The sequence below is a fragment of the Amblyomma maculatum genome, chromosome 5 (assembly GCF_055883805.1).
Source record: "Amblyomma maculatum isolate TAMU_Amacu chromosome 5, ASM5588380v1, whole genome shotgun sequence".
Taxonomy (NCBI): Eukaryota; Metazoa; Arthropoda; class Arachnida; order Ixodida; family Ixodidae; genus Amblyomma; species Amblyomma maculatum.
In genome coordinates this window covers 44,492,061-44,505,132 of record NC_139348.1, presented here as the reverse complement: position 1 = coordinate 44,505,132, position 13,072 = coordinate 44,492,061, and the positions used below count along the sequence as shown (strand labels likewise).

Below are 13,072 nucleotides of genomic sequence, written 5' to 3'. Positions count from 1 at the left end.
CAGTGGTTCAGGATTTTGAAGAATAACAGTTATAAACATTATGAAACAAGGCCAGACTGCACCCAGAGTGTCCAGCTTCGTTTCCAACACCAGTAGAAGTATATGTAGCTATTCTAGAATCGTTCATATGGTCAGATCATATTACAACGCAGGTGTTGTAAAAACCGGAAACGCAGTCACTGGAACTTTCTGTAAATCACATCGTAGGGGCGGCTTGGTATGCATCCTTCGTGCGCGCCGAAAGTACTCGGCTGTAACGAAGTTAAGCTCCGGAACACGCGTTGTGTACAGTAATCCACTGACCCTGTGTCCGCCCCTGTCCCTTCAAGAGAACGTTGGATCTACTTTGCTGCATGAAGTCAAATTAGGATATTTCACGATAAACAAATTAGTGCCACCTGAGAAAGCAATGCTCTGGCAAAAAAAAAGCACTCAGTTCGTCTCACTTTGCACAGGAGCCGCCTGCGTCAACCTCGGATAATTAACAATGTAAAGTGAGTGTAATATCCAGGGGAAAAAAAAACTCTCTCCTTTCTTTCTATCCATGTATTTCTGCCATGTTTAAAATACCTCATCTGGAGCTCAAAAATCACTGCTATATCACTATACAAATACTTGGTCATTCATCTAACCAGCGATTTGAATTAGACACTTCCCGTAAAGCAGATTATTAACGAAGCAGTTATTGGTCAAATTCGGCGATCCCAACGCTTAGCGCATCCATCAGGGAAGTTACTAGCTAGGTAACATGTATTTGAACGAAATTAGAATACGGGAGTGTGATTTGGGACTCTCATATAAGTAATCTTACTAATATTCTCAACGCAGCACAAACTACGCGGCAGAATATATCTACTCGGCCTACTACCGTGCACAACTAAAGCGTAATGTTTACCTTACAAACTTAGCAGTCCGTCGTAAGATCGCAGGACTATGCTTTTTTCACCACCTCTATTATCACCCCCTGCCCGCGTTCTTTTTTTAATCTAATCAGCCCTGCCTATCGCCCCTCCACTCACACAAACCTTGAGGCGACCCTTCATCCTCCCCCTTCCCGGACATCTGAGTATCTGCCATGATTTTGTGCTCGCACATCAAGGGACTGAAATTACTTACTCAACGCAGGCGTACTTCATGCCGATAAAGCATCTATCAGATCATCCATTGATAGTTTTACGTGCACTGAAAGCTACTTCCACATGCAATACCCATTAAATGGAACATTTGAGGCAATCACAAATACAAATAGAGACTGTCCGAAAGATAGCTAAATGTGGGGCAGCAGATGACGTATGTCAAATATTGATGACAACAAGCGCAATAATCACTGGCAAATGACGTCAGAACAGCTCCGAAGCGAACAACAACGTATGCAAAGGAGCGCTCGTGACTACGTCAGCGGCTTTCAAATCACCTTATCTTGAGTGCTTTTGACATTCACGTAGATAGGAAGCTCAGATATGGCACGGGCACTTTGTCCGTGCACGCTGAGTATGCTGCAGATATAGGACGATATTTAGCGTTTGTGCCATGCCTAAAGCAAGATGTTGATGATGAACATAAATTTCGATGGCATAGTATGTGTACCAATGCTAGCTAGTGCTAAGTTGATATTAGAATGAGGGGCTTAAAATTTTGAAATGACGTATAGAAATAACGTGCTTTCATTTAGACCCCATGTGGTTCTCAACATGCGCAGACAAAGCACAGATCGGTTTTCTTTTTTCGCATTTCGTCCTGATGAACGCGCGCAAAACGAATAGGGGGCTACTTGCTTTACACCTATATGTATAATCGCAGAGCAGTATAAGAGAATAAATAGGTATGAAAATACAGCTGAACCGGTCGGTATACAATCTCGCCATCTAGAGAACTGAAGGCGACAGCAAACTGAGGCATCGTGGCAGCTCGGTCGTATCAAGAGTAAGGTTAAATGCTATAGTTTGTTACAGCACCATACATAATGGTATGGCCTGGTACGGTACGGTACGGCGTGTTATCGCATGATGCGGTGTATATGATACGGTAGGTCGAATTGTCCTGAAGTTGCAATTGAACTTGGACAGACGCTCAGTTGAAGGATATTGAATTATTTGCATAATCAGTGGTTGTCTGGCAATCAATGACATATCGCCCCGTCCAGGCGCACATGGACGTGACCGAACTCGCGTCCTGGTAATCAAGTCAATGCGTCCTAACCACTAAATCACTCCGGAGGGTTTAGTAGGTGTAAAGCTTTGGTAGACTAAAAAAAAAGAAGGCCGCACTCATTTGTAAATTCGCTGCCATTAAAGATGACCTTGCATAACCTAACCATGCGTCATCCCCTGTAACCGTTGAAACCCTTGTTTGGCACCAATGTAGAATTTGATTGCATGCATTTCAGCGCATTATTTTATTAGCTAGTTGTGCAATATGAACACGCACAAAAACAAAATCACCAGGCAACGGCAAGGAGCACTATGTATTTTATATGGACGTATTCTTGAAAGACTATAGCGACAGTAGACAGAATGACTTTTCATTGAACACAAAAGGCACAAAAAAAGCAGAAACATCGCGTGTTTTGTTCTTTTTTTTTGCAAGAAACAAGCGAATAAAGAAGCATGCTTCTGCGTAGCATACAACTGCTTTAATGTTGTACATATTCATTCCTGTTATGACGTAAAATTTTTTCCTTTTTCTTCTAGCCTTGAGCTGTGTCCAGGTATGTATTCATTGAGAAGGCAAGATACTTGTGAACATGAAAACTTTATTTCTGCAGCTCTATGCAACACCGCAGGATTTCCTCCGATATCTCTTGAGAAACATGCGGACATAATGAAAATAAATAGATTCATGACATTACAAGTAAACACAACGTGCAGGCTTCTAGAGTTATTAAGAATATTCAGCACAAAACTAGGACGTACGCTCTGATGAGTATTCATTTGAGAAAATGCGCTGAACCAAATGAAAAACACCTAACTCTCAGAACAGCAGGGCTAGCACTTTTAAACCTGTTTTCCAGAAAATTCGGCGTAATAATTATCATCAAGCCGCTCTCATTTACTTGGAGCGAGTTAACATCCATAAGCCACACATAGTTTCCGCCCGACTCTCAAAATCTGAAGTACGAGATTTGGCGAATATAAAGAAAGCAAAGAATGAGCATTATGCGGTCTCCAGTACAGCTTCCTGGAGCCAATAACTTCTGAGCGCAATCATGCTGAGACCATAAATTAGCCCACTCAGAAATGATGATAAAATTTCTTCAGCCACGGACTTATTGTCAAACTGTAGATTCGGATGGGACACATATCCACTTAGGGCTGACTGCTTTCATTCAGCAACTCCTTAGCATTTAAAATTCTAAACGTTGAAACTAAAGATATATTCTTCACACTTTTGATTAAGCATACTTTAAATTACACCAGGTACACCTTGTGAATTGGGCGATTACACAGTAGAAAAGGTGTTGTGCTATGTACACAGAATTTCCTTTGTCATTCAAATTTGTGCTTACATAAAGAGCGAATATCGATATACAAAATTTCAATTTAAAGGGTGATATGTCGGGTGTTTCATGCGATTGCTATGCATGGACTGCCATGACAAGAGGCAAAAAGAAACAAAAATAGAATACTGTATATAATGATAAATGAAACATTAAGCAAGAATTTTTTTTTTTTTTTGTTCAGGGTATATGCCAAAAAGAATCTGTACCACTTAATACTGGCAGATCAATGCACACGATATGAACATACCCCCGCGATGAAATGCAACTGAAATATTAATCATCGACGTCATCGACTGCGTAGACGTCGTACGATCGGAGGAAGGAGGAAGGCGTCGGTGCCGATCCTCAAACACTTATCGCTATCTATGGCAGAACAGAGAAACCCTAGATGTACGAGCCCTACCGCTATTGCGCCGTGCGCATAAAGGTCAGTGCCACATGTGAGCCCAAACGTGGCTAGGGCGAGATTGTGCCTAATTTGCACATTGTCAAATGAGAAATTTCATTTATTAACAAGTCGCCCGCAAGTAAAGATAACAAAGTCTTGAACGCCGAACCTCTCAACTATCCACATTCATTCCTGCGTAGTATTCCCGAAATGGGAATCGCATCAAAAGTGTGATATCTCCATGGTTCTCGACACCGTGATGATAACCGTAACGCAGTGAAAGGCTGCGCAAGATGACCCTCTGCCGTGCGAACCCTACCATCGTATTTGTGATGGGTTGAAAACAAAAGCTGTATAACATCGGCCATGCACTAATTAACCGGAAATCCGGCAAGTAGGGGCACATTAGTGTGTGCGATATGGTTCAGTAAAATTAAACAGTGCACTCGTCACTTGAGACGTTTGTCAATTCTTCAAAAACTGCGTTTTCCTACTGTTCATTTATCGCACACTCGGGAGCGAATTGCCCCGCCGGGGTGGTGCAGTGGTAAGACGCCCGACTACTGTGCCGGAGTTCCCGGGTTCGAACCCGACCGCGGCGGCTGCGTTTCGATGGAGGCGAAACGAAGTGGCGTCGTGTGCTGTGCGATGTCAGCGCACGTTAAAGATCCCCAGGTGGTCGAAATTACTCCGTAGCCCTCCACTACGGCTCCTCTTTCTCTCTTTCCACTTTCATTCCCACCTTCCTCCCTTCCCTTACGGCGCGGTTCGGGTGTCCACAGAGCAAGTGTGACAGTTACTGCGCCTTTCCCTTCCTGTGAACCAATTTAATTTATTTAACTCGGGAGCGAATACAGTCATTAAATGCTGCATTCGTCATCCTCATCAGCCTGACTGCACCCATTGCAAGGCACAGAACTTCCCTATATTTCTTCAGTTTCCCCTATACTTCTCCACTTGACCCCTGCAGCCCCATCCGGAAACGTAATTTTATCCCATCTCCTGTTATGCTTGCCTCCCTTTGGAATCCAGTATGTCACCCCTAGAGACCCTCACGTATTTTGAATTCGTAGGGCATAACATAGTCATGCCGATTCCTCCTTGTTGATTTCTATTAGCACATTGATTACACAAATTTTACATGGAAATTCTCAATGTACAGCTATACACAGGGGACATGACATATTGTTAACCCCGCAAGTGTGGACAAAAATTCGAGCGGAGAAGAAAAACCGTTTTATATGAAATTACGTGATCGAATGGCACTAACTTCAGTGAAAGCTGCCTACAATAAAAATGCATTGAACGTCGCTACCTCGATGTATAAGTGGCATCTGTTTAGAGATTTCTTTCCCGTTGCACTCCTGCCAAAACTAAACACTGCAGTACTCTGCAAAGACAGGTATTTTGACCAGGCCTCTGCGAAATTACGTGTACACAGTTCGCAATAAACGAGCATCAGAAAATGGCGGTCAAGGCTGCCGTCACCACAACGAAGACTATTCGAAGCACTCTAGTCCTTACGGGCTCTCCAGTGCCACCAGAGGGCCCGTCGGCGGCAAGTTCACGAACGGGCACCGGTGACTCGTAGCACTTGTCACTTATGGGATCGTAGATGTGTGTCGCCGTGTTCTGACAGTGTCGCGGACTCACAAAGTGAGTCCGTATTCCCATCACCAGTCGTGACACAAGGTTCGGCGCGTCATTTGCGTACGCTGCGGGCCGGGCACCGCATTCGACGGTACCCGAATTCCCACCGGCGCAACGGAAACAGTGGAAGTTCCTGTAGTTGGAGAACCTGCGGGGAGAGTAAACGTACGCTGTGTAGCTTGAACAAAGCAGGATGTCGCGCGGCGAAGCATTCTTGCGGCAAGCCGACGAGGTTGTCCGACATTCGCGGAGGCCTGGAACTTCGTGCCAGAAGCCCTGAGACGCAGCGTCGGCGATCTGCAGTTTGCAGGTTAGCCCCTTGGGTCCATGGAAAGCGTGGCTAATCTTCCCGTAGCGCCCACGAGCAATGTGCTCCAGGACCGTGGCTGCCTGCCATGCACGGTTGCAGCGAAGCTCCAGTTGCCAAGATCTCAATCCTTGCAAGTCCTTGTTACAGGCAGCGCAGAATACATTTGCATACATAATCTTCGAAGTGTTGCTATACACGGGCACATTCTGCAAGGGTTTCAATTGGGCTCCTCTGCCGTGACAATGGTCCAGAAGGTCGGGGTCCACTGTAGGATCGTTTGGGCAAGAGGCGAGGGCGTAAAACTCACGGCCGTTTTCGAATGTGCACCGCCAGGGAGAAGGCAGAGCTGCGGGAACATCCTCGCCGGCTGCTGCTTCGCTTCGGTCTATGCAGCAGTCGCCATACCTCTGGCATTCTGCGTCGCAGCGGCAAACGTTGCTTGGGGCACCTTGAGCGCAGAGGTCTTCGCCCGCTGTGCAGATGCCGGCGGCCAGGCGTTCGTGGCGCACTGTAGTCCACCATGCATCCACGTCAGGGTCCTAGTGATAGACTTCTGTTAGTGCGATGCGTCAAATCAGCGACACTTCAATATATTTACGGTCAAGCTAAAACACAAATTATACCTCTCCTCTTGCGTGTTCCAGGTGTCTCGAAAGAAATAGGTTTTTGAGCAATATTCATTTCACAGACAGCAAGACATTGCAAGAACTGTATCATCAAAACGTTAAAGTCCCGACGGTTGAATAAATAAAAAAAAAAATAAACGGTGTGGCATCTGCTCAATTTACTGACGTTAAACGGATAGGTTATCAAGCAGCAGAGGCTATCAAGTGGCAAAGAGCATCAGTGGGTCAGTGTTGCGTTAAGGCTATTTAATATCATTCGAAAAGTTACGGTTTAAAAATATTTGTTTGCCATACGAAAACTTATTCAATAACTCGCAAGCTGATTAGAAATACCTTACATGCAATCCCATCTAGGCTTTCGCATCAAAATGTAGGTAACTTGCCAGTAGACATCAGTTCAGTTCAGTCGCTCAGTCGTGTCCGACTCTTCGTGACCCTATGAACCATATCACGCCACGCTTTCCGGTCTCACACTATCTTCCTAACATCACATAACTTCATCTGCAGCGCCTCGAGGATGCCATCTAACCATCGCGTTCGCTGCCTACCCCTTCTCCGGTAACCCTCAACGTTTCCCAACATCAAAGCTTTCTCCAGCGACTCCTCTCTTATCATCAGATGACCAAAGTAGCTGAGCTTTAACTTTAGAATTTGATCCTACAATGAGCAGTGAGGGTTTATGGTCGACAATATCGACTGCTTTGGTCTTCTGGCAGTCCAAGGAACCCTCAAGAGTCTCCGCCAGCACCACAATTCAAACGCGTCAATTCTTCGGCGGTCAGCCTTCACAGTACAACTCTCGCATCCATACATCACAACTGGAAAGACCATAGCACAAGTTATACGGATCTTGGTTGGCAGTCTAATGTCTCTGCTCTTTACTAGGCGGTCAAGGCTAGCCATGAATTTGTCTTTTAAACCACCAAACATATGTGGCTCTGTGCATGCGAAATTGCCAAGTGGGAAAAGATGTCTAGAAACCTTTTTGAGTAACTTCCGCTTTCCAAGGATAGGTATCAGTGTCAGTATCAGCTTGCTGTTTTCCCCCGTCAACCTATTCAATATGCCATCATCCCTTTCGTTGCGCCCGTATACGTACCTGACGCATGATACGTAGTAATTGCATCGTCGTGTGACTTGTTGTCAAGAGATTGTGGACCCGCCAAGCTGTCCAAAGCAAGACGGTTTTTCTACAATCCCCCATTTGCATTTGGTGGCAAATAAAGGTTTAATTTCATCTACTGCCTCTATTCTTTCCGCGGCTACCAGTAAGGTCCTGTTTTCTGAACTTCAGTATCATTACAGCCTCAACCTACGTTCTGGTATATGCAGGCAATATATATAGGCTGTTGTGAATACCAATAAGCCGACGACCTCGCGTCCAGTATTTTTAATTTGGAATAAAACTGCTTTGCGTTTCGTTTCAAAAAGTCACCAAGATCCTTTATTTAGCATTGTAGACTATGAACGCCCTAGGTTTTATATCATGCGGCCACAAACCGGCACATTCACGTTCACGAACTTCTACCTAAAGCACATGGGCTTAACGACCCTCCAAACACACTAGCAGGCGATCATTCTACCCTTCAAACGGTGTTAAAAAGATGCCCTAATTTGCACTAGTTCGGTATTATGCGCTGCCTCTACGCAACACAACCACTAGGTGCGAACTGCAAACTACTCACAAGCATATACAACTAAGTTTACAACCCGCCGGGGTGGCGCAGTGGTTACGGCGCTCGACTACTGTTCCCAAGGACGCGGGATCGAATACCGGCCCCGGCGGCAGCTTTTCGATGGAGGCGAAAAGCAAGGCGCCCGTGTGCTGTGCGATGTTAGTGCACGTTAAATAACCCCATGTGGTCAAAATTTCTAGAGTCCTCCACTACGGCGTCTCTCATAGCCTGAGTCGCTTTGGGACGTTAAACCCCACAAAATAGCTAGATAAATAAATAAACAACTGAGTTTACAGGATGCACACTCCTGTGTTAACTGAATAAACTTCGACAGCTGCAGCATCGCATCTCTGCGCCGACGAATAAAACAAAACATTTTCTGCGACGATGGAAAATTATTTTACGAACATACGCTTCGCGATTTGAAAATATTTTGAACAACAGGTGCGGGGGCCGGGGAAATGGCGGCACCTCCATGCATTGAACTAGAAATGTGTACAGCACGTGAGATAAATTACTTCTTGCAGGGTAAAGGTTAACACAGTTAATATACAGTGAAACGCTTCTGCATGCTTCATCGACCGATTTTCCCCCTTGGTAGCAGCCGCTGTAAAGGGGATCATCGAGGATCTTCAATGTAACTTAAGCAACCGTAGCGGCACGCAATATTTTGAAAGTGATCAACTAAAACAAGTGATAAATAAAGTCGGACACGACAAGTGCCTGGGGCACTCGTCTGCTATTTTGTCTTTGCCTTCAACTAATCGCTTTAAGTAATCGCTTTAAAAGAGTTTCTTGAAGAAGTGGACAATCGTGCCACCACGCACCTGCCCAGGCCAAGACGACGTCGACTGCGCGGCGACAAGAAGGGTAGCGTAGAGGAATACAGGCAGTTCTCGGCAGCAGGCGCGTCCCCGCTCGCGCGTCAGCATCGCCGAGGTTGCTACACGTTCCCGCCGTTGGCACCGCTCCACCACGACGACGGCAACGCCGCGTCAAAAGCACGACCTCTCACCGCCGTGCCCCCTTCACTTGTCGCTCAAGCTGGCGGCCTTCGGCCCGTCTTCGCTGGCCCGGGAAACCACGGCGCGGCACGCGCCGTTCGCTCTCTCTCTTCCAAGCCGCGACCGCCATATCGGCCGCAAACAACCGCGTGAACTACTACGGGCCCCCTCAGGACCACGTGATGCGCCTCTCACTCAATAGCTGAATCGCTCTTTCCAGACTCCCTTACATTCGTCCTCACAGGAACGCTCTTTCATACGGCCTCTTCACGTAACCCTCCCTGAAGAGGCCGAAGAGCCACGGCTGCGCTCGCCGCGCTCGCGTACCAAAACGAATGATAGACAGAAGCGACGACGAAGCGACAGGCGCGACAGCTCTGTTCTGCGTGCCACGGCCGCTGGGGTGCGTTGTGGCTGACGAATGACGAAGAAATGGTGCTGTCTGACACTGTCGGTGTCCTCCCAGTGATGCCGTTCCGTGCGCTTTGACTTCCAGTGCAATTAGTGCTCTGTGGGGAAGCAAGAAGAGGTGGGAGGGAATTCCACGCTGCAAAACAGCAACTCCAGCGCACTGCTCCTTATGCACTTAGCTCGGCTCGCGAAATCATGGAAACACCGAGGAGAGCTTCGTAGAGTCGCGTAGGATGAAATGGCTCATTTATCGGTTGAAAATAAAGGTCTTCGAGCCATTTATTCGAACTCGTGACGTTCTTACGAGGCGCGATTTAAAGCACAGGACGGTAGAGCATAGCCTCTGCTAGTCCGCGCGATTACATCGGTATATATGCGTGCATTCTGCTTATGCAGGCGACTGGACGAGAACCGCAGCACATCTCATTTATCTTCTTTTCTAGCCAAGAGAAAACTCGTTATCAAATAGAACGTCTCTGTGTAAGTAAAAAACGGTACCCTATCGATACAGGTAAACTCAGTTTGAGTTTCGGCTTTGTATTATGTGCCTTTTGTGAACCAGAGCAGTTTCCATAAACTGAAGAGATATGTACAAAACATAACTCTTTGTTCGCAGGAAAAGGACATTTCTTTGTTTATTCCAGATTCCTCAAGGGCCACCGCGTGAGGGCTTTATATGAGGGATGTTAATAGAATTCTGTTAATAAAACATTCACTCGATGCCTTTCTTGAAGTGATTCGGGTTTGGATGAAGAATTGTACTTGTGAGAAGAGTGTTCAGCCGTAAGCTGTTTTAGACAAAGAAATATTTAGGGGCAGTAAAGTGCTTCAAGGCAGATGCCTTCCTCGCTGCGCTGCTTATAGGCATTGACTACGAGACCGTTTGTGATTGACTAGAATTGTGACAGATACTGCGGCTTTTCTTCGCTGTCAACACATTTTAATTAAACGCCGATGATGCCTGCTGTACTGCGTGTGTTTCTATATATGCTCTGTGGTGCGCCGCACAGACGCCGGGATGGGACGCCCGGCGGGGTCCGCTTCGTATATGCGTGATTCTCCAGGTGACGTCATCACCAGTCATGAAGTCATGACCGGATGTGAAGTCAATCATCACTTCCGTTTATTAGACATGACCGGATGTGACGTCGTAATAAAGTAACATGCGGACATGACGTCACGGCCGATGACGTCACCATGTGAAGGCTACGGACGTCTTGAAACGTCTAACCATTACTATTGGTTAGTGACTTGGTAGTAGCGACGACGCAAGGGAAACAACGCCTAACGCTCTGCTTTGCCTGGTTCTGCAAAGTAGTGCTTGTGCTTAGTATTTACGCACTTTGCAAAACTTCTGTCCCAGGTAGTCGCCGCTGCTGCCGAGTTTGTGCTCCGCTTTTGTGTGTGCGCTTTTTATTTTGAAAAACGCCAAAAAACAACTTGTCAAAACTTCAGGAGCATCTTAAGCAGGAACTGAAAATGTCGCGAGAGATTTTTGAACGAAGCATGCGCAATGAAATCCTGTTACTTCTCAACGAGTAAGCAGAAATGATTAAGAGCATTGACATGCTGAAATTGAGGAATTAAAGAAGCAAGTAAAATATGAAAAGGCGAAAAATTCTAAGCTTGAGCAAGTAACTGAGGAACTGCGCCTGAAGTGCGATGCTCCTGAAAAGAACACACAAGAACTTGAAAGGAAGCTTAATCAAGGGGAACAGTACTCACGAAGGTGTAATATTGAAATTAATGGTGTCCTGCAGCAGGACGAGGAAAATGTCGTGAGCCATGTTGCAAACCTTGGAAATGCTATTGAGCCTATCACATAGTCCGACGTAGAGCGTTGCCACCGTGTGCCTACCCGCAACTCAGAGAGCTCTAACTTTGTTGTTCAGTTTAAATCCCGTGTTAAACGGGACGCAGCACTACGGAAGGCGGAAAAGGTTCGTCTCAGAAACGAGGATATTGGCACAGATTGTTTATCAACGACATTGATCTTTGTGAACGAACACTTGACACCGGACAACAAAAGGCTTCTGGGCGCAGCTCTTGTGAAAAAGAAGGAAGTCTCATGGAAACATGTATGGACAAGGAACGGCACTATTCTGGCCCGGCAAACTGACGTCTCTTCCTTATTACAAATTTACTCTCGAGCAAATTTATCCAAAATGACTTCAGAAATTCCGCGCGACGGCATATGTTGAAGTACCTCCGCTCAGGCTCTCATGGGAGAAACACCACTCTTCACACCATCGCAACTCAATGCATGCTTCTTACGAAACAAAGACAAATACTGCCAGATCTTACATCTAAATATGCAATCGGCTGTTAAGAAATCTGGACAACTAACATACTTTTTAGACAGCCTTACCAGTCCTTTCGATGTTATTTTATTAAAAGAAACGTGGGGGGGTTTCGCTTAGAAAGTAATGTCATTCGCGTTCCTGGATACAGATTATTTTTTCTTAATCGTGTTAAGAAGCGGGGCGGAGACGTTGCAGCACTGATAAAAAAAAAGTATTCTTCTTATATCTTATCCGATCAGTGTATAACTGACGAGAACACAGTCACGTCTGGCAGCCACGATTTCTATTAGTTTATCGACCCCTACATGGTAATATAGCCCAGTTTCTTTGTAGCTTCGAGCGTGAGATATCTTTTCTCTCCGAAAACTTCCTTACTTGTATCTGGGGTGATTTTAACATAGATATGAGCACTAAAAACTCAGTGCAAGAAAAAAAACGCTAACTGGCATACAAACAGCTGGTTTCCGAAATGTGATTCAAGGGCTTACGCCTGTCACTTCCTATTCATCTTCTTCTTTAGATCTTCTCATTATCAATCACGAAGGCACGTTCCTTGCCGGTCGCATTGCAACCGACATAAGTGACCACCTTCCCATTTTCATTCTCCTTCCTAAAGAACGCCTACCTAAGCCTGCTGTGAGTGTCTTCCCGCAGCTGCTTTCTCAAAGCCGCCTCGATGTATTCCGTAACCGAATTTTACTTGTAATTTGGAATCCTTTTTTTCAGAAGACAGCACCCGATGTTGTATATGAGCAATTCCTTCAGCTCTTTCTCCCAAACTATAATGATTATTTTCCTATCGTTAAGGTACTTCCCTTAAAAAAGGCACGAAAACCATGGATGAGTCCTCGCCTAGTATGATTGCTAAGAAAGAAACATAAGTTGTTTGCAACTTTCATAAAAGGTAAAGCTCCCGAAGTCTTAGCCAGTTAATAATTCCTCCGCAACCGCTTAAACATGAAATGAGATCATCTCGCACCACTTATAATAATTTGTTTAATATACACCTGTCCCATAACCCTAAAAGAAGTGGAGGCGGCTAAGCATCATTCTGAATCGAAATAACCAAACCTCCGGAACTTATGAGCCTACTAATTAATGGTAAGGAATTAGCCGCCTCGTCCCTCGCTAACGTCTTTATTAAGTATATCTCTGATGTTGGAAACAGTATTCACAACCCCGGAAGTTTTCGGTATATGGGCGAC

At 45.6% G+C, this 13,072-nt stretch overlaps 1 protein-coding gene across 1 annotated transcript; it reads right to left on the bottom strand.

The window, feature by feature from the left end:
* Positions 1-2,452: 2,452 nt before the first annotated feature.
* Positions 2,453-9,405, bottom strand: LOC146188209 (uncharacterized). The gene is made up of 2 exons (XM_084603687.1): positions 8,977-9,405; positions 2,453-6,386 (listed from the first exon to the last, which is right to left on the bottom strand). Exons 1-2 carry the CDS (start codon positions 9,079-9,081, stop codon positions 5,346-5,348), a joined length of 1,146 nt encoding a protein of 381 aa, XP_084459813.1. The 5' UTR covers positions 9,082-9,405; the 3' UTR covers positions 2,453-5,345.
* Positions 9,406-13,072: the final 3,667 nt, after the last annotated feature.